Source organism: Rousettus aegyptiacus, unplaced genomic scaffold, assembly GCF_014176215.1.
Source record: "Rousettus aegyptiacus isolate mRouAeg1 unplaced genomic scaffold, mRouAeg1.p scaffold_m13_p_7, whole genome shotgun sequence".
Taxonomy (NCBI): Eukaryota; Metazoa; Chordata; class Mammalia; order Chiroptera; family Pteropodidae; genus Rousettus; species Rousettus aegyptiacus.
In genome coordinates this window covers 57,949,782-57,972,527 of record NW_023416310.1, presented here as the reverse complement: position 1 = coordinate 57,972,527, position 22,746 = coordinate 57,949,782, and the positions used below count along the sequence as shown (strand labels likewise).

The window sequence follows — 22,746 nt, the reverse complement described above, 5'->3', positions numbered from 1 at the left end:
TAAAGGTAAAATATATTTGCAAAAATATCAATGTAAGACAATAACTCTCTGTAAATTACAAAGAGTTAAAAATGCCCATGGTTAAAGATAATACTGTCAACAAAGAAATTTTCTTATGTCACAAAAGAATTTAAGAAGATAATTAGAATTGCAAATGAAAACATTATATCAGGACATTTTAGATCTTTAGAAATTTTATGCAACTTCTATAACATTTATTTTAATAACAATAATACGTGCATATAAATACAACATAACTATTATTACTTATTTGACATTGCTTCCCATGTATTTTTGTATATCAAAATGGTCTAATTAGTTTAATTTCCACCTTTTATAAAGAGAAAGAGATGTCCTTTGAAATGTTTCAGGAATTTTCCAAAAATCTTAGTTATTTTCGATTTTAAAATGTTTCTATTTAATTTTGGATTTGAGGAAGTTTGTCAAGCATATCAAAACATTTTAAAATACTTGGTCAAATAGAATCATAAGTCACTGTGAGATAATATTTAGTTATCCATTCTTGTTGTAGATCCTATATTTTCATCACTTAGAATATTTTGTGCCAAACCCTCCTGTCCTGCATAGTTTCTTTTGAGAAATCAGTTGTCAGTCTTCTGGGTGCTCCCTTGTAGGTAACTAACTGCTTTCCTCTTGCTGCTTTTAAGATTCTCTTTTTGCATTTAAACTTTGGCATTTTAACTATGATGTGTCTTGGTGTGGGCCTTTTTGGGTTCATTTCCTTTGGGATTCTCTGAGTTTCTTGGGCTTGTATGTCTATTTCCTTCACCAGGTTAGGGGAGTTCTCCACTATTTCTTTAAATAGGTTTTCAACTTCTTATTCTCCTTCTTTTCCTTCAGGTACCCTTATGACACAAATATTGTAACATTTAATTTTGTCCCATAGGCTCCTTAAATTATTATCGTAATTTTGGCTTCTTTTTTCTTACTGTTCTGATTGAGCGTCCTGGGGTTCCCCATTCTTTGTATCAACGGTTCAATCCTCTTCTCCATTCACTCTGTTGAGTCCCTCTAATGTACTCCTGAATTAGATAATGTTTTCTTCATTTCTGATTGGTTCCCTTTTATTATTTCCATTTCCATTTTTATGGTTTTTCTTTTTAGCTCTTCGTTAAAGTTCTCACTGAGTTCATCTACTCTTCTCTGAAGTACATTGAGCATCTTTATAACCAGTGTTTTGAACTGTGTATTTGTTAGATTGCTTGACTCCATTATTCTCAGATCTCTGTTCTGTTCTCTCATATGGTTTCTGCTTCTTTGTCTTCCTGCTTTGGCTGCCTTTCTGTATCTGTTTCTATGTACTAAGCAAAACTCCTAAGTCTCCCAGTCTTATTAGTGTAGATTTGTATAGTAAGTGTTCAGTGGCACAGTCCTGAGAGGGGTTCAGCTGCAGGCCAAGTGTACCTCCAGCCTGTGCCCCTCCAGTGCCACCGGTTAAGATTCATCAACCGATCCACAGACACTGTGCTAATAGTTGCTACAAGAGGCCACACCAAAAACCGAGGTCAACTACCACCGGTGTGGGTCTTTGAGGTGCTCAGCAAGGAGAAGCAGACTCTCTGATTTCACGACTAGATGTGGCTTGCGTGGGGCCATGAGTTGGGGCAGGTGGAGTTTCAGGAAATTCTCTGGGTGGAGCAACCTTTGTTATCCAGTTTGATGACATCTCAGCTAAGGAGGCTCTGTGTTCACACACTTGGAAGCGGGAGGGCTCAACAGAGGAACATTGTATACCACCAACACTTCTGCCAGGGAGAAAGCCTCACCTCTGGTCCTTGCCCCAATAACTCAATGTCACCTGTAACTCCCTGGTGCCCCCTGAGCAGTCAAACTGGTACCGGTGCTCAGAGTGAGTGAGTTCATCACTACAAGAGTCTGGTCATGGACATTGCCCCTTTAAGAGGAAGTTTCACACCTGCCAACTGTAGCTGCCATAGCCTCTGTCCCACTCAGCATCTCAGGACCAGGCAGCCTCACATCTTCATTCCCTCCTACCTCCTACTAATGCAAGGCGATTTCTTATTTCTCTCTAGTTGCAGGGCTTCTGTTCATCTAGACCCTAGGTGACTTAGCTTGCTGTTTTCTCCATGTTTTTTGTTACTACTAACAGAATTTAAAGGAGAAACTGAGAAAAACAGAATTATAGTGGGGAACCTAAATACCCCACTGTCAGTTCTAGGTAGATCATCCAAACAGAAAACCAATAAAGAAATATCAGCCTTAAATGGCACATTAGATCAATTGGACAAATAGACATTTACAGAGCCTTTCATCCCAAAACATCAGATTATATATTCTTCTCTAGTACACATGGAACATTCTCAAGAATAGACCATGTATTGGGACACAAAACTAGCCTCAACAAATTTAAGAAGATTGAAATCATACCAAGCATATTCTCCAACTACAATTCTTTGAAATTGGAGATCAATTGCAAAAAGAAAATCAGAAGAACCACAAATATGTGGAGATTAAATAACATATTATTAAAGAATGACTGGGTCAAAGAAGAATTGAAATGAAAGATCAAAAGATATATAGGAAGAATTGAGAATGAAAACATAACATCAAAAATCGTAGGATACAGTAAAAGTGATAATAAAAGAGGAAAATTTATATCATTATAGGCTTATCTCAAGAAACAAGAAAGATCCCAAATAAACAACATAACATTACATCTTAAAAAACTAGAAAAAGAAGAACAAATGAAACCCAAAGTCAGCAGAAGGCAGAAAATAATCAAAATTGGAGCAAAATTAAATGAAATTGAGAACAAAAAGGCAGTAAAAAAAAACCTAATGCAACAAAGAGCTGGTTCTTTGATAAGATTAATAAAATTGATAAGTTTCTGGCTAGAATCACTAAGGAAAAAAGAGAAAATACATAAATAAACAAAATCAGAAATGAAAGGGAGAAAGTTACAACAGATATTACTGAAATACAAAGGATCATGCAAGAATACTATGAAAAATCATTTATTTATGGTATATAAAACTTAATAACCTAAAAGAAATGGACAAGTTCTTAGAAATATACAATCTTTCCAGACTGAATCATGAAGAACTGGAAAATCTAAATAAAGCAATCAATAGCATAGAAATTGAAACAATCATTAGAAATCTCTCAAAAAATAAAAGCCCAGGACCAGATGGTTTCATTAGTGAATTTACCCAAACATTCAAAGATGAGTTAATACCATCCTTCTCAAACTCTTCTAAAAAATTGAAGAGCAGGTAACCCTTTCTAACTCATTTCATGGGACCAACATTTCCCCAATACCAAAACCTGGAAAGGATAACACACAAAAAAAGAAAACTATAGACCAATATCTCTGATAAATACAAATGCAAAAATCGTAAATAAAACACTAGCAAATCAAATATAACAATACATTAAAAAGGTTACATATCACAACCAAGTGGGATTCATCCCAGGGGCACAAGGATGTTTTGACAAATGCAAATTGATCAATGTGATACACCACATAAACAAAATAAAGAATAAAAATCATATGATTATATCAACAGATGCAGAAAAAGCATTTGACAAGATACAGCATCCATTTATGATTAAAACACTTAATAAAATGGGTATAAAAGAAAAATACCTCAACATAGTAAAGGCCATATATGAAAAACCCTCAGCTAACACTATACTTACTAGTGAAAAACTAAAAACCTACCTTATAAGATCAGGAACAGGACAAGTCTCTTCACTATCACAACTATTATTCAACATAGTGTTGGAAGTCTCACCTAGAGTAATTGGGCAAGAGAAAAAAATAAAAGGCACCCAAATAGGGAACGAAGAAGTCAAACTGTCACTTTTTGCAGATGACATGGTTCTCTATATAGAAAACCCTAAAGACTCCACTAAAAACTATTGCAAATAAACAAATATAGTAAAGTTTCAGGACATAAAAATCAATGTACAAAAATCCATAGCTACCTTGTCTTCCAATTCACTTGTTTGATTATCTGCTTTATTTAATCTACTGTTTGTTACTGTTAATTTCATTTATTGCGTTCTTTATTTCTGATTGGTTCTTTTTTTTTATGGCGTTTATCTCTTTATTGTACCATATATTCTTCTCCTAAGTTCATTGAGTATCCTTATAACTAGTGCTTGAAACTCTGCATCTGGTAGATAATTCCACTTTGTTTAGTTCTTTTTGGGGAGTTTTGCTCTGTTCTTTCATTTGGGACATGTTTCTTTGTCTCCTCATATCAGCTGCCTCTCGGTGTTTGTTTCTATGTATCAGGTAAATCTACATCTCTTAGCCTTGGCAGAATAGTCTAATGCAGTAGGGGCCCTGTTGGGCCCAGAGGTGCAGTTCCAAGTTCATGTGAGCTAGGTGCTCCAGGTGTGTCCCTTGTGTGTGTTGTGTGTACCCTCCTGTTGTTGTTCAGTCTTGATTGCTTTTGACACATCGGTGGTTTGGATTGACCTTTAGGCTGACTGGCTGTGGCTACAGCAGATATGCTGTTCTGTGAGGGACATCTCCACAGAGTAGGATACACTTTAGTAGGGATTTGGGGCCTGCCTAGTAAGCCCTTTGGTTGTGTCATTTGTGGAGCTAATTGGGTGGTGCAGTGGTGTGGTCTGAATCTGATCACTGGGTATATTGATTCTGGAGCCTCTTGAGAGGGGCTTCAGTGCAAGCCAAGTTCAGCTGCTTCCTGTGCTCAGCCCCACGGCGTCTGGTAGACGCTACAGAGTGATTACCAATTGGTAGCTGCCTATGCTGGGCTTGGAGGTGCCTGGGAGAAGGCATGCTGTGAATGGAGGCTGATTGCCAATAGTGCCAGGCTTGTGGCTGCTTAGAGTTATAGGCTACATCAAGACCAAATACTGTTTTGGGTTTGGAGACCTTTGAGAAATTTTGGGAAATTCTGCAGTGCAAGCTGAGGCTAGCTATTTGTGTGGAGCAGTTGCTGAAAGAGGTTGGAACCAGGTACAGGAGTTGGGTGGGGTGGAGTCTCACTGAATCACCAGATTGGAGCACACAGTGCTATCCAGGTTAATAAGGATTCAGATTTGGCACCACCTGCATTGGGCTAGCTGTGTAGCAGGAAGGTTCAACAAAGAAACAATGATGCCTGACAGCACTTCTGCCTACACCTGCTAGCCATGTAGAGGTGAAGGGCCCCACAAAGCAATAATGGTTCCTGCCAGTACTTCATTCCCAAAGAGAGCTGTCTGATTAGCCCTTGCCCTGATGTCAGAAAATTTTTTTCTTCTGCATACACTCTTGGCACTTACCATTCTTGGCTGCTGTACCTTCACTGGATCTTAGGGCAAGTATTTGTTGGTGACTCTGTGCTTGGGCCCTTTAAGAGTATGCCTGTGTTTACAGTAACCCTCCATCTCACCCAGAGGGAGTCCCCACTGATTTTCACAGACAGATATTGGGGAGTTTTCTTTTTCCCAGCACTGGTGCTCCAGGATGGGGAGACCTGTGTGGGGCTGGGACCCCTTGCTCCTCAAGGGGAATCTCTGCAGTTGAGGAATCTCTCCTGATTCTTAACCACTACATGTGGGTGTGGGATCAGCCCATTTTGCATCTCTGTCCCTCCTATAAGACTTCATGTGGCTTCTTTATATCCTTAGTTATAGGAGTTCTGTCTAGCTACTCTTCAGGTGGTTCTCAAAGGTAGTTTTTTGATAATTTAGTTTTCATTCTGATGTGGTTGTGGGAAAGGGTGAGCACAGAGTTTACCTACCTTGCCAACTTGACCGGAAGTTCTCATGAATGTTCTTAATAACATCTAAAATGGTAAGTCTTTTCTTTGAGGTTTCCGATTTATTTTTCTCAGATCTGTCAGAGGAATGACTTGCCCAGATTGGTCAAAGGAATCATAATGTATGGTAGCTACAGCCTTACAAAATGTATTTCTTAAATAAAAATACTCGAAAGTTGAAATTACTCCTTGATCCATAGGTTGCAGAATTGATGTCATGTTAGAAGGCATGAAAAAAGAAAATCTTATTGTATATCTCCATCTGAGCTGTTGGATGATCAGGTGCATTGTTTAGTGGAACAGTCAGCACACAATATTTATCAATTAAATTCACCAGTCTTATATGGGTATGGTTTACGGTGCCCTCCAGCAATTACAATAGTAACATCGAGGGTCACTGATCACAGATCACCAAAAAAAATACAATAAAAATAAAAAAGGTTGCAATATTATGAGAATTACCATAATGTGTTACAGAGGTGTGAACTAAGTAAATACTATTGATCTTCTGGTGATTCACTTTTATGTGTATTTTTTCTAAAATATATTTATCTTGCCTTTAGTTGTGAAAGATAATCCTATGGAATCCTAAACTGACAGGATTTTTTTTCTATACTTTGAAAATATACTTTATTATTTCCTGGTGTTTGCTGTTAATGTTAACAGTTATTAATATTTTTTATTGCTCTCTTAAAGATTTTCAAATAATTTGCTTTCTTTTCTAATAATTACTTTATTCTCTCTCTCTCTCCCTCTCTCTCTTTATTTTTCTCTTTCTCTCCTCTTCCCTCTCTCTTGTCATTTTGTTTGTTTATTTTTTCAACACTGGTACTAAGATGGGCCTAGGTGTAATTTTTTTGTGTGTATTTATCTTATTTGGGTTCATTTAATCACTTCAACTTGTCAGTTTTGAAAATTCCCCAATTATTATCTCTTAAAATATTGTCCCTGCCTATACTCCCTTCTCCTTGAATTTTAGTTATAAATACATCTGATTTTTTTGTTGTATTCCTTATGCCTTTTTATGTTTTTCATCGATTTATCACTTCAAATTTCTAATGTATCATCCCATTTACCATTTAATTTTTCAGCACTGTAAAATCTGTTAAATGTATCTATTGAATTCTTGATTTGGATTATTATTTTTGAATTTCTATTCGGCTACTTTTAATAGTTTAGTCTCTTTGTTATAATTCTAGATCTCGTCAGCTAATGCATTAAGCATATAACCTAATGGCTGCAATTTAGGGATGGTGGTCAATTTCTGTTGTTTAGTTTTTCTCCTTGAATTTTGTATGCCTGGTTATTGTTGATTGAAAGTCAGATTGTGGTTTATATACTTAATATTTATGTAGATTTATACACATATTTTCCATGTAAAAATTTTAGAGATGAATTTAGCTTTAGAATGATTTTTATCCTCTATAAAGAAAGTACATTTGATTCTTTCATGATGAAGTGCTAGGATTATAGTACCCTAACCCAATCAGAGACTGTGTTTTTTGAGCTTAGACTTCAGTGTTATGATTCCTTGATATTCCTGATTTATCCCTCTTCCTAAGTTTAGCTCTGCCAAGGATCCTGCTAAAATCCTTGATCTTCATCAGGATCCCTCCCCCTTTTAGTCATTGAAGATTAATTTGTAATTATAACCTGTGAGATTGCTGAAAACTTTGCTTAGGGCAGAGCCCTCTCAGCCTCTCCTTTATTTCAAATACTCAGGTTATGAGGGTCTACTCTTATTTCTGAGCCTGCCCATGTCTCAAGGGACATTGGAGAAAGGAAAGTAGGGCTCACCTCTATGGGCTTTCCCTTGTTTCTTGTCTCTTTGAAACTGGCTTTTATGGTATATGTTTTATGTTCCTCCCCTGAAGGTGGGATGGCCCCCTTTTCAATTAATAAGTAATAAAGGCTGTTGACACTCCACATACCAGAGAAATTGAGAGAGTGTTTATTATTTATACAAGGGACTTCTGGAGAGAGCAAAGTGTGCACAAGCAGTTCCAGGTTGGCTTGAGTGAGGCAGAAGTTTGAGCTTTCATAATGACTGGAGAGTGGTACTGGGAAGAAGTTTCCTTGCTTGGCCTGGAGATTTGTGAATTTTGAATTTTCCAGCACTTGCACAGATGTAGGGCAAAAGGGAAAGTTACAGGTGGGGCTAAAAAACTGTCAGAGATCAAGCACTAAAAATAGAGTCAGGCCCTTTATACATGGTACTTCTCTGATTTCTTCCAATATGTTTTTATATTCATCTAGCTTTATAGGTTGTTCTTAGCAGGTTAGTTCAAAATAAGCTATTCTGCTGTTTAACAAAGTAGAAGTTTCAAATAATTTTTTTAAGTTATGGAATAATTTGAAATAAAAGATATTGTGAAAAATATTGTATCTACATATGGACAAGTTAAAGGAAAAAAATGGCAACTAATACTTTTTGAGTAATTAGTAAGTTTGCCACTCAATATAAAATAAAAACTTTACAAGCGCTCATTTATTTAATTTTCATATCAGCCCTTTGGTATTGTTTCTTCTTTATTCCTTTATTGCAGATGAGAAACTAAGAAAAAAAATCTAGTAACTTGCCAAAAATCACACAGCTATTAAATAAGAGAGCCAAAATTCCAACCAAGGGTGCGTGGTTCCAGTTCCTATCTCTTATGTTGTTTACAGTAATAATTCCCTGCATCTCTAGTCACCAGTCTGCTGATTGTGTGGATGAAATTAGTCTCAGATCTGCTGTCACTAAACCATGCAGGGACACCAGCATACAGAAGTAATGCAAATCAAAAAAACTTGGAAACTTATTCTGTTTTTTTTTGGTACCAATTCAAAAAGTTACTAATGTCTTGACTCGCCTCGCAGCTGATGCTGACTCCCTTTCCTGAGGAATTGTCTGGAAATTGCAAATTTAGATCAGCATAATTTCCCTACTAGCATCTGAAATGAAAAAAAGAAATCACATGAGCTATAATATCACAATGAGGTTTAACACATCACATTCATGGTTTTCTTAGATTATTCTGTGAGAAACCCCATTACAGACTTTAAAGTATACTCTAGATTCATCTTACAAGGAGAAGAAAGAAATTTTCATTATTACTTGTCAGCTTCTCTTAATTGTTTTCCTCACTCGGTATCCAGATGCAGAAGAGTTGAGCTCCTCATACCCATTCTGCAAAAGGCTGAGATAGATACCTATCCTTAGATAGTGAGCAGCCCATGGATAAGGACTTTGGTCTGTAGGCAAATGCTTTTGGTAAAGCATGCAAAGTCATCTTGTGTAGAACTATTTGGGGAACTTCAGGTCCAAAGCAGAATACTTTAGAGCTATCATGCCAGGATACTTCCTCCCATAGTGTCTTCAGTTAGTAAGAGAATTATGTTAAGCCTCTCTTATAATTGGGCAAATTACTGGAGTATTTCCTTAGTCCTCAGTATAAAATATCTTCCTCTGGTAGTGACTACTATGAGTGACAATAAGCATAGTATATGAAACATCAGGCAGCACTGACCAAGAATAGTAATTGCTTACACAACTATTAATTAGATATAAGCTCAAGAAGCTTAGACAGAATTTTTTTCCTGGTATAAGCTCAAGCCTGGGAATGTTCTCTCAATCAGAGATCAGATTCTAAGGCCAATTCCCCTAACAGTAGAATTTGGAATTTAGAGTTGAGGAAAACGACACAAAACTAGAATTTATTTGAGGATAACAATGTTATTTAAATTGGTAAAGGAAAATCAAAATAAATTGAAAATAGCAAAGAATTCATGAAAGAAATTTAAACTGTTTTAAAGGATAATGAGAATTTAGGTCAACAGCAAAGATGCTGTTTAAGATTCATTATTTGGGATTTGATCTGATGAAACAGCTTAAATGGGTAAGGAGTACAGCTTGGGGGAGGAAAAAAAGACTGGAATTGGGAAATCCCAATAGGAAGCTGTTGCTATATGGTACATACAATATTCAGTGCTGTGTCCTTCCTTTTGAATATGAGTGTCTATAGCAGTCATCCTATTCTTTTCTATTCATTGTTTACATGTCTTCCAGTTTAGAGAAACAGGTAGGAAGGAACAGTACTCAAGAAACTATGGGCGAGAGGATTCATCCTCACAGGGCATGATTTGACTTTGAAGGCATTCCCCGCCGCTCCCCCCCCCCCCCCGCCTCCCCCAATTTTCTGTTCTTCCTACAGGAAATTTTTATATCACCTTCTTCAACTCCTCATCTTTTTTTTTGATTTCTTTTCCCTAGTTTGTATCTTGAGACAGTTTTTATCTTACTCAATTTCTTGATTTGTTTACCCTGCCTGTTCCTTCTTCTTCGATACAATGGAAATTAGAAAGTATCCAAGAGGCAGAAATAACATGGGCTCAGGTTTTTTTTTTTTTTTTAATTGGAAAAATTAACAGGATATTTAATGGGTAACTTTGAGCTACCTTAAAATTATTTTTCTTATATCTTGATATAGCAGGTCCTCGAAGGACTAACACTAACCAATATCAATGCTTAATGTAAGAAACAGTAATTAAAATAGCATATTATTGGTAAAGGGATACACAGATCAGCTAATACAATGGAGCAGAAAATCTAGAAAATGATCCTTACGTATGAAGTAAACCAATTTACAATAAATTTTCACTGAGATGTCATTTCCTTCAATGATGTTTTGTTATAACATTGATGAGCTGACATAAAAATTTAACTCTTGTTTATATCAATTAGCCTACGGTAAAATTGGTTTTATTATACATCATTTCACTGAAAGTGGCAGAACCTATCAACGGTGTTAACTGAGGACTTACTGTATATTGTAGCCCTCTGAAAACTCATTCTCCAAGCCATCTTTTCTTATCATTGCATAGTTTGGCAATGATATATATTTTTCGCACTGCTGGTAGGAATGTAGAATGGTGCAGATGCTTTGGAAAACAGTCTGGCGTTCCTCAAATACAATCCTACAATCCTACAATTCAACTTACAGACACATATCCAAGAAAAATAAAAAACATGTCCCTGTAAAAACTTTTAAGTGAATATCCACATCAGGGTTATTCACTAGTCAAAAAGTGGATTCATATGTCCATCAACTGATGAATGGAAAAAAATGATGTAGTATATTCAAACAATGGAATACTGTTCAACCATAAAAAGGAATGAAGTATTGATATATGCTACAATATAAACAAACCCTGAAAACATTATGCTAAGTGAAAGAAGCAAGTCAAAAAAGCCCAGATATAGTATAATTATATGAAATGTCCACACTAGGCAATCTACAGAGACTGAAAGTAGATTAAGGATTGCCTAGAGCTTGAGGATGTGTGATGCCAGGGGAAATTGGAAGTGACTGCTAATAGGTACAAGGTTACTTTTGGGGTGATCAAAAGTCTCAAAATATATTGTGGTGATGATCATACAATTCTGTGAATATACTAAAAACCAATGAACTGTGCATTTTAAACTGGTGAATTTTATGGTATGATTAATACATCTCAATGAAGCCATTAGTAAAATGTCTGGAGTTTCAAGAGCAAAGAAACCTTGGGAAAACGTGAGTAAATGAGTATTAGAAACCAAAGAGGATATCTAGGAACTAGTTCTTGGGGTTCTCTCTTCTGAGATATATTTTGTACATTTAAGATGATCCATTGTTAGAATTATTGAGGAATAGCTTTGTCCTAAAATAGGCTCACTAGAACTCTATGTGTTGGTCTTCAACTAGGGGAAGACCTCAGTTTCTGTCCCTGATCTATCTGCATCTTGTTTGTCTCTCAGAATAGTGTGGCAAGTATAATAATGTGCATGCTTTTGTTTACTTTTCTACTGATTGGCTTCAATGCATATCGATAGAAAAAATTTGAAGCAAATTGTGTTTATTCTTTGAAGTCACTTATAAATTAGGGTAAATAGGAGTCATTGTTATTATACAATAGATTTTGCATATCTTAAAATTTAGATGCTTCCTAGGACAAGAAGATGGAATGATGACTGTTGTGATCTTGAGGTCAATAAAACTGTGTGTACTGTAATCCTTGAAACCTTTTACATTTGGTGAGATTCAGTCATGTGTAACATGTAAAAATGAATTCATGTTATTATTAAACATAATTTGATGAGACTAAAATAAGTTAGCTGCATTAAATGTTGGAATAATATGCTTTATAGATTTTTTCCTTAATAAGCTTCTTGGTAGACTAAATCTCAAATACACATATACATTCACAAATCATATGCACACAGGTTAATAAATTTTTCAGAGTGAACACACTTCTGTAACTACCAACCATACTCAGAAAAATACCTTTGTTATCTCCCTTTGCCCCCTCCTAGTCACTAACCCTGCTTTTTCTCAATACAGCTTCTGACTGAAAAGTTAATGTTTTTTCAGCTTGACTAAATTTCAAGCTGATTATAGTCTTCTGACTTCCTTTTTCTTAGAGCATTTACTTTAGAAAACTTGTAATTATAAATTCTTTCTCTGACTTTTTGATATATAAATATTCTACAACCTAGGGATGCTTTTCTCAAGGACCTGAGAACCATTCCTTTGAAATGTAATCAAGAACGATGGGACCTAGTCTCAGTCTCTGTGGGAGGGTAGGCACCTACTTTATATAAGCAACAATTAGCAAACACAGATGGTCTAATCATAGGGCCTCTATTAGAAATTAAGTGACCGTATATGTGCGGATTTTTTTTACCAACATTCTCTAGTACTTTTTCATTAGTTCATCCAGCATTAAAAATTATCTTGCCTTTCGTTTCAAATAAGTTGCATAGTATCTCCCCCATTTTAATATTTTCTCTCCCTTATTGAGATCGGCTTTGTTACTGGAGAGTAGGGATCCTCTCTTAGCATGTTGTCCAGGTTCTTGATGTCTCAAACAAAGAATTGAGCAAGACACCGAAATACAGTAGAAAAGAAAGGTTTTATTAGAAAGTGTTAAGGGTGGAAAATTTTCAAAGCGAGCCAACTAGCTAAGTCAGCTACAGGGAAGAAATATCTTAAGATACCAGAAGTTGTCCTACTTGCTTGGGTGTGGGTTTAGGAAATGTATTGTATAGGATATGAAGATGGCCAGTGTCTGCTTCTGTAATCTGCTCACTTATTAACTAGAGTGTAGTACGAGGTCATGTATTTGTATTGCGTTAATGGTCGACTTCTGCTTCTGTAAACTGCTTACTTGTTTAATATAATTTTGGGTTTTGTGAGCTGCCTCTTTTGAAACTGTAAGAGTGAAGACTTCCCAGTAAATCAGTAACAAGGGGGTGATTCCTCAAGGCACCAAAGTCCCAGGAAGAGGCACAACATTCCAAGATACAGATAACAAGACTATCTGCCAGGCTATGTTTGATCTAGCAATTCCCTAGATACATTTATCTTTGTAAAGAACATTAATGGTTAACTTCTGCTTTCTGTAATTTCCTTTCTCTTTGTCCTAAGATGTAGTCCAAGGCTTTATAAAACTGCCTCAAAGACCCGGGGCTGATCTTCTCTAACCCTGCGTGGTAGAGAGTCAGTCGCCGGCCGGCTAATAAAGGCTCATAATTAATCTCAATTGGCTCCATGGGTCTTAGATTTGAACACACCACAAAAGTACACTTCCAAATGTAGAAGGGAGCATGAGCAAAAGTAGCATGGCTAAAAAAGCCTGGTAACAAAGCTTTCAGGTTTTTTATCCCTTTTTGCTGTGGGTGGTTACTTTTCTTAGAGGGTGGGCGTCCTTGGTTGACAACTAAGATTTACAGGACTCAGTGATTCATTGTTTTGCTTTCTGTGCATGTTTGTTCCCAGAATTCAGTCTGTTATAATGATAGTAATGAACTTCTGTGCATATGTATCATATTATAATAATGGTATAATGAGGTTCAGGTGAGTTAAAGGTTGTTGAATTCTTCATTGTGCAGGTGCGAGTGACTGGCTTAAATTGGCACCTAAATCTCTGCCTACTGGTTTCTTTGTGTGAGTTAAAAAATGCCTTTTGGCTTGCTTAATTGTGGGTGGATTAGGGCGGACCCTTTCTAGGATCGGATGACCTCAGTGTCTTTGCAGGCAGACTCGAAACCGCCTAACTTTCCTACTGTAAAAGTGGAAAATTCTCCAGTAAGCTAGTCACAAAGACAAGACAGGGAGTGATATCTTCAAGCGCCAGCTCCCAAGAAAACAAACAAACAAACAAACAACATCACCGCCAGGATGCAGATAACAGAACTGTCTACCAGGCTCTGTTTGCTATAAGATTTAAGAGTCCCCCAGAAACAATATATCTTTGTACCAGACGATAATAGCCAATTTCTGCTTCTATAATTGTTGTGGTTCACTCAAATCCAAGACCCATGGAGCCAATTGAGATTAATTATGAGCCTTTATTAGCCAGTGACTGACTCTCCCCACTAGAGAATCGGCTCCGAGCTTCCATAGGAGGCAGCTTATAAAGCCTAAAACTACATCAAACAAGCAAGCAGGTTTACAGAAGCAGAAGTTAGCCATTAGTATATCTTTGCACAGGACATCTCCTACAACTACACCCTGGTTAGACATTAAACAAACAAGCAGATTATAGAAGCAGTGGTTGACTGTTATGTCTGGTACTGTTATGGGTGGACAATTTTCCAGTAAGCCAGCATTAAGCATTTACTTCTGATACCGTTAACCAGGGTGTGGTAATCTGATCAAGGATTCTGTTAACCAGGGTGCGGTAATCTGATCAAGGAAATGCTGTTAACCAGGGTAATCTGATCAAGGATATGCTAACAGCCAACTGTTAACCAGGGTGTGGTGATCTGCTCAGGGATGTGCTGGTGGCTATATAAACTACCTCTTCTGGGAGCTCAGAGCTGATCTCTTCTAACCCTGCGTGGTAGAGAGTCAGTCGCCTGCCGACTAATGGAAGCTCGGGGCTGATCTCTTCTAACCCTGTGTGGTAGAGTCAGTCGCTGCCCGGCTAATAAAGGCTCACAATTCATTTCAATTGGCTCCGTGGGTCTTGGATTTGATCGCACCACAACAGTACAAAGATATATTATTTCTGAGGGACTCTTAAATCTTATAGCAAACAGGGTCTGGTAGACAGTTCTGTTTTCTGAATCCTGGTGGTGCTGTTGTTTTTTTTTCTTGGGAGCTGGCGCTGGAAGATATCACTCCCTGTCTTGTCTTTGTGACTAACTTACTTGAGAATTTTTCACTTTTACATAATCTGCTTGCTTGTCTAACCAGGGTGTAGTTCTAGGAGATGTCCTGTGCAAAGATATACTAATGGCTAACTTCTGCTTCTGCAAACCTGCTTGCCTGATGTGGTTTTAGGCTTTATAAGCTGCCTCCTCTGGAAGCTTAGGGCTGATTCTCTGATCCTGCATGGTTGCTTCGTGGGTCTTAGATTCGAACGTGCCACAACACTACCTAACTCTTTTCTAAGAGTCATAAACCCCCCTTGTTATTAGTATAGATGTTGAGGGATGGGAGGTCCTTTGTTCGGTATCTGCTTCCTGATGAGAATGGCTGTAGCCTTTGCCTACAGGGGTTTCATGGAACTCTTTTCCTTTCTGCTTCACTCAGGGTGGGTCCTTGGGTTTCCTGCTGAAGCACCACCTCAGTCCCTAGGCAAGGCGAAGAAGATACAAACACATTATTTAAATCGTATATCTATTAATTTCTATTATTGATTTGCCTATTAAGAGAGTAAAGGGAAATGGGCTTGGTTAATACATTTCTTAAAGAGTAAAAAATCCTTTGGCCTAAAGTCTCCTCCCCTCTCAGACTCTAAGGGCCCAGTTTGATTTAACACCATTTCTGCTAACAATGGGCTGATGACCCTTATCAATAGCCAAAGGATCTGAGTAATCAGGGCAATTATCAGGATTTGAGGGAGAGGGCCTTTTTTCCAAAGACAGGAGCAAGAAAACTTAACTAGGTTTACTAAAAAGATTAACTCTTCAAAAGATATCCTATTTCATTTCTTGCTAAAAGATTAAGAATTTTACAAGTGATGTCCCCTCTCAACTTGAATAAAGTTTTTCTTGGCCTTTTTAACTGGTCTGGTGCAACTTTTCTTTTTTCGTTTGTTTTAACATAACATGCCTTTTAACATTGTAAATTTAAAATATAGAATCATAGACAACAATCTTTTTGTTTATAATTTTTCTACTTTATTATACTTGTGAGATTCTCTCATGTTCTTAGATGTAGCAGCAGGTCTGTTTATCTGCATCCATATATACAATTTCGCTGTATGCAGGTGACTAATTTTATTTATTCTGATGTTGGTTGACAGGCTGTTCCCAGTTTGGGGTCATCACAAATAATGCTATGAACAATATTGTGTATTTGCTTCAATGTACATCTATACATGCTTCTTAGTGAAAGGGCTGGATTACAGGGTATGTGTATTTTCCTGTTAGTTCTCCAACTTGTTCCACTTTGTATTTCCAAAGACAATACATAAACATTTTAATTGCTCCTTTCCTGTCATACTATTTGGTATCATTGATCTTTTCAGTTTTTTTTTAAAGCATCCTATTGAATATTTAGTGAGTTCGTTGTAATTTTTATTTAAAGTTCATCCGCTGATGTCGAACACCTTTTATATACCCTGTTGTCCATTTGTATTTTCTATAATGCTCTGCAGTATCATCTTTACCATTAAAAGTATCAATATATACATGGTCTGTCTCTGAATATTCTCATCTATTCTATTGGACAACTTGGTTGAGCTCATCTTAGTACCACAGTCTTGGCATCCAACAGTGTAAGTCCTCATTCTGGCGCTTCCTCAGGTTTGTTGTGGTTTTTCTAATCCTCAACATTGCCACATAAAATATTTATAATTAGCTTATAAATGTTTGTTAAAAATTAGTTGGGGTTTTAATTTTGTTTATATTGTGAAGAACTGACATCTTTATGATACTGAGACTTTCAATCTTTGAACATAATATGACCTTCCATTTATGTAGCGATTTTTATTTTCTCTGAATAATATTCTAGAGCTTCAGTGTGTTTTGTTAGTTTTTTCTAAATATTTGATGTTTTTGAGGCACTTGTAAAAGATGTATTTTATAATTTTAATTTTTCAGCATTATTTCAGTTACATAGAAATCAAATTGACTCTTAAATGCTGGCTTTGAATCCAATCATTACCCATTTCTCTTTATTTCTAATAGTATATTATTTTGAATTTTCTCTGCATACAGTCTTTTCATCCGTGAATTATAATAATTTTAATTCTCCCTTTACAATCCTTGTTTATTGTTGATGATAGTGTCTTATTAAACTGGCCAGGACCTTTCCAAATAGAACAGAGATGCTAAAACTATGTAACTACTATAATAGCTACTTATAAAGGAAGCAGCTGGTATAATGAAATAAACATTAAAGGACTTATGGGGGTTTTTGTTTTATGATGAATCACTGTGGAGACCAAAACTTTGATATTGCTGACAGTAGTAAGTTGCAAAATCTTCAGGCTCTACGTTGCTGATGGTGAGAGTAAATTCTGTCCCAGACCCACTGCCACTGAATCTGGCTGGGATGTCAGTGGCCCTGGTGGATGCACCATAAATGAGGAGCCTGGGAGTCTTCCCAGGTTTCTGCTGGTACCAGTTTACGTAGCTACTAACACTCTGACTGGCCCTGCAGTTGAAGGTGGCTCTTTCTCCTGAAGACAAAGACAAGGAGGCTGGAGACTGGGTCATCACGATGTCTCCAGTGGTATCTGAGATTGGAAATAAAACACAAAAGTCACCTGTGTAATCTGGATCATACCCAATTGTCTTCCCAGCAGAACCAGGATTGTAGGTCCATGTTGAGCTTTAGTTATTATACTTGCTGAGCAAAGGTGTCAGGTCACAGAACCCAACATGGACAAATTTTTCACTGACATATGGAACCACCCCAAGTTTCTCTCACCTGGAATCCAGAGTAACAGGAGGCAGAGAAGCTGAGTAGGGGCTTCCATGGTTCACTCTGTGTCCTAACTGAGGCAGCTCTTCCCCAGGCACTGACCCCAGGCACTGATATGGGCCCTGGTCAGCAGAGTGGGCTGGGAGTAACATGCAAAGCAGTGGCAAACTGGGCTTCCAGCTGCAGAGATCATTTGCCTCTTCTCTACACTTGAGCAAACAGCCCCCAGGTGGCCATGTCAGAAAAGCTTGTTAGCTCAGCCTGAGGGATGAATTTTTCTCAAGTCACAAAATTTACTTCCTGTATCCTTCACAAAATTTACTTCCTGTATCCTTCACCTCATTGCTGGCCTGGATTCAGATAGATGGTGTTTGGCACAAGCCTGTTGGGAGTAAAATAAATGCTCATAATTTCTATTTCTCTCTTTGCCCCAGACTTTTTTGTTGGTGTATTTTTGGGTCAGATTGGATTGAAGAGCTGATCAGAAATTTATCTTCCAGATACACCTTTCTTGCTTAGCGATCTCAGTAGTAGCTGTAAAATAATTTGAAAAAAATAGTCAACATCTTCTTATGATAAAAATTCTCAGCAAGCCAGGAATAATGGAAAAATACCTTATCTGATAACCTTCTATCAACATCCTACAAACAAACATTATACTCAATGATAAAATATGGAACATTTTACTCTTCATGTTGTAAAAAAGACTAAAATGTCCATTATCACCACTTCTATCAGAATTATACTATAGGTAAAACCAAGGGTCTTTATGATTTTGATAAAATTTAGTTTTTAATCTTAGTTCTAGAAATTATATCCCTCTCTCTGTATGTATATACCTCTCAGAGATCTAGCCTTTCCCCCACATAATCAGCAGCTCTTGAAGCAGCAGAAGACAGTAGCCTGAACCTGACTAATGGTCACACAGTTCAGACCTTCGGCAGGTTAAAGATAACATCTTGACCTATGTTTCAGTTCCTGAGTACTAAGGTGGAACAACCCTTTGGCTACTTTCCCATGAGATCAGACAGGGATGCCTGAAGAAACCTCAAAGCTATCCTCAGACCTGAAGAAATTATTATTCTTACCTCGCCCCTGACCAATCAGCTCCTATCACAACCCCAAACCTCTAAGCCACAGTGTCTTGTGATTTTGCTCTATTTGATTTGTAACTTATATACCATCAGAGCTGAGATTTTAGAAGCATAAGCACCCCAACTCCAAATTGGCCGATTTGATATTAAACTTTTTTTTTTCATTCTATACTACAAACTCCTGCTTGTGCATTTCTTTGGACCAATACCCACAGGCAGGAGGATTCTAGGAAAAAACACTGGGGTTTCAGTAACACAAGTCCTAGCCAATGCAGTAAGGCCAAGAAAAAAAAAGAAAGTTACAAGATATAGAAAGGAATAAAAAAATCTTTAATTGCTGATAAAATTGTGTATAAAAATTCTTAAAGAATCAAATCTATTAAGAAACCACTAGAAATAATAATTTAGTAAGGTCTCTGCATACAATGTCAATACATAAATCTGTATTGTGAATTAAAGGGCTTAGTAAATAGAGTCTTTCATGTTCATAGAATACAAAACTCAATATTTTTAGAATTTCAATTTTCCCAAATTTGACATATAGGCTCAATGAAATTAAATTAAAATCCCCTAAGAATATTCTGAAGTTGAAAAAGTGATTCCAGAATTTGCATGGAAATCTAGAAATATCATATTTCTAGACTTATTATACAGCTACAGCGATTAAGGCAGTTTGCGTACTGTAGGTACAAAGATAGACAAAAAGACAAATGGAAAAGAACAAACTGTCAAGAAAAGACCCACACACAGTCACTTGATTTCTAATAGAGGCACTAGAGGGGAATATAGTTTTGGGTGGTGTTTTTTGTTTGTCTGTTTGTTTGCTGTTGTTCTTTTGCAATAAATTGTAAAGAGCTATTTGATATAGAATGAAAATAACATGAGCAATCAAAACCTTGACTCACCAAACACAAGGCAAAATTTTGAATTATATGTAGACCACTTACATGTGAGAAGTAAAATAATGATGCTTCTAGAAGAAAGCATTGAAGAATTTCTTTAGGGCCTAAAGATAGAAAAATTTTTATTAAATAGGACATACACAAAAAACACAAAAAACAAACAGGAGATAAAAATATAAATTACACTATAATAAAATTTTCAATTGTATATATAGACATGTATATACAGACATATAAAAAGTTACTCAATACCACTGGTCATAAGAGAATTTTAAGTTTTAAACATGGCACCACTTCAGATATATCAATACAATTTTTTTTTAAAGTTTGACAACACTGTCTATGGCCATGCCACCCTGGACATGTCCAATCTTGTCTGATTTCAGAAACTAAGCAGGGTCAGGCCTGGTTAATACTTGGATGGGAGACCACCTAGGAAGACCAGGTGCTGTAGGCGTTAAAAAAAAAAAAAGAAAGAAAGAAAGAAAAGAAAAGTTTGACAACACCAAGTATTGGAAAGGATTTACAGCTACTGAAATTTTTATTAAATGGTTGATGTAGTGTACATAAGTTCACCATTTCAAACTGTTTGGCAGTTATTTGCCAATGCCAAATCTATAACAACCCTATGACCCAGCACTTCCATTTCTAAAAATATATCCAAAGAAGTGAGTGCATAACTCCACAAAAGACATTTACAAGAATGTTCCAAACAAATCTTTATTAATAAAAGCTGCAAAGTACTCCTTAATTAAATAATACATAAATTAATTGTGGTATATTCATATAAAGGATAATTATTCTGTAGTAAAAGAAACAAATTGCTGTCATGTTAACATAGTTGAAGCTCAAAAATGTGTTTATTGAAAGAAGCAAGACACTAAAGAGTACATTCTGCATGATTGCATTATGAAATATAAGAACAGGAAGAATCCATCAATATTGATACTGCCCTGTAATTACTATCCAGATCAAGATATACACCATCCCAACATCTCAAAGGCTTTTATACTTCTTCTCTGTCGAAGCCATGTTTCTTCCATTACTACCAGAGGCCTTCATTGTTCTATTTTCTATCAATATTGTTCTATAGTTTGTGTGTGTGTGTGTGTGTGTGTGCGCGCGCGCGCACATGCATGTTATCCTTACCAGGTTTTGGTATCAGCATAATGTTGGCCTCTTGAAATGGGTTGGAAAGTGTTACCTGCTCTTTGGTTTTTTGGAAGAGTTTGAGAAGGACGATATTAATTCATCTTTGCATGTTTAGGTAAATTCACTAGTGAAACCATCTGGTCCTGGAATTTTACTTTTGGAGATGTTTTTGATGATTGTTTCAATTTCCTTACTGTTGATCAGTCTATTTAGATTTTTCAGTTCTTCACATTCAGTCTAGGAAGGTTACATATTTCTACAAACTTGTCCATTTCTTTCAGGTTATTAAGTTTGATGGGATATAGTATTTCATAGTATTCTTGTATGATCCTTTGTATTTCTGTGATATTTTTCATAACTTCTCTTTCATTTTTGATTTTGTTAGAATCTTTTTCCTTTTTTCCTTAACAAGTCTAGCTAGAGGTTTGTCAATTTTATTGATCTTTTTAAAGAACTAGCTTTTTATTACATTAATTTTTCTATCGTTTATTTGTTTTCGATTTCATTTAATTCTGCTCTAATTTTGATTCTTTCTTTCTTCTGACTTTGGGCTTCATTTTTTTCTCTAGTTTTTTATGATGTAATATTAGAGTTTTTATCTTGGATCTTTCTTACTTCTTGAGATAGGCCTGTAATGAATAAACTTTCCTCTTATTATCATTTTTGCTATATCTTAAAATTTTTATATACTGTAATTTTATTCTCAATTGTTTCTATATATCTTTTAATATCTCATTTTAATTCTTCTTTGACCCAGTCATTATTTAATAACATGTTATTTAATCTCCATGTATCTGTGGTTCTTCCCACTTTCTTTTTGCAATTGATCTCCAATTTCAAAGCATTGTGGTTGGAGAATATGGTTGGTACGATTTCAATCATCTTAAATTTGTTGAGGCTAGTTTTGTCTCCCAACACACGGTCTATCCTTGAGAATGTTTCATGTGCACTAGAGAAGAATGTATAATCTGGTGTTTTGGGGTGAAAGACTGTAAATGTTGGTTATGTCCAATTGGTCCAACGTGTTGGTTAAGGCTGATATTTCTTTATTGATTATCTGTTTTGATTATCTATCCATAGCTGACAGTAGGATATTTAGGTTCCCTACTATAATTGTGTTTTTGTCAGTTTCTCCCTTTAATTCTGTTGCTTCATGTATTTTGGTCCTGCTTAATTGGGAACATACATATATATTGATAAGTGGTATGTCTTCTTGATGTATGGTCCCCTTTATCTTATGAGGTGTCCATCATTGTCTCTTGTTACCTTTTTATCTTGAAGTCTATTTCATTAGATATTAGTATGGCTATATCTGCTTTTCTCTGGAAGCCATTTGCTTGGCATATCATTTTCTACTCTTATACTTTGAGTCTGTATTTGCCCTTGTTGCTGAGATGTGTCTCTTGAAGGCAGCATATGTATGATTAAATTTTGTTTTTTGATCAAATCTGATACTTTGCATGCTTTTATTGATGAGTTCAGGCCATTTACATCATATTGATATACGAAGATTTCCTATAGTCATTTTATCTTTTGTTTTCTGGTAGCTCGATGTATCCATTGTTTCTTTCCCCATGTGTTTCTGTCTGTTATTTCAGTTTGGTGGTATTGTATGATGTTTTTCTGTTTCTACTTTTTAATGTTATGTGTCTTATTTCTGAATTTCTGTGTGTGTAGTTTATATAAAAGAAAGTTTTATATATACAGTAGTCCTTTTTCTTGCATGCATTTTATCTTTCTTTTCCTTTCCAAGTTCAGATTTTGACTCCCTTTCCCTTTTATGTTTTTTGTTGGCACAAATTATCCTTATTTGTGCGGTGAGGTCATTTCCAAGTTATAGTAGCTATTGTCTTCTTCTCTCTCTCTTTTTTTAAGTATTTTTACCTCCTTTACCTTTCATGTTATATTTAAGTATATAGTGCCCTGTTGTAAATAAGGG

The 22,746-nt window shown here is 36.1% G+C and overlaps 1 protein-coding gene and 1 pseudogene across 3 annotated transcripts in view; one reads left to right on the top strand and one right to left on the bottom strand.

The window, feature by feature from the left end:
* LOC107512345 (immunoglobulin kappa light chain-like) overlaps positions 1 to 17,798 on the bottom strand; it is a 69,377-nt gene extending 51,579 nt beyond the window's left edge. For 2 of the 3 annotated variants that reach the window (XM_036224272.1, XM_036224273.1), the window contains exons 1-2: positions 17,666 to 17,798; positions 17,174 to 17,471 (exon numbers count right to left, since the gene is read on the bottom strand). In XM_036224272.1, coding sequence (XP_036080165.1) covers positions 17,174 to 17,471; positions 17,666 to 17,714 — 347 coding nt within the window. In that variant the 5' untranslated portion in view covers positions 17,715 to 17,798. The remainder of the gene's footprint in view (positions 1 to 17,173; positions 17,472 to 17,665) is intronic. The other variant, XM_036224271.1, reaches the window with a different exon arrangement.
* A 2,195-nt stretch (positions 17,799 to 19,993) lies between these two features.
* On the top strand, positions 19,994 to 20,112 carry LOC118605635 (annotated as a pseudogene).
* Positions 20,113 to 22,746: the final 2,634 nt, after the last annotated feature.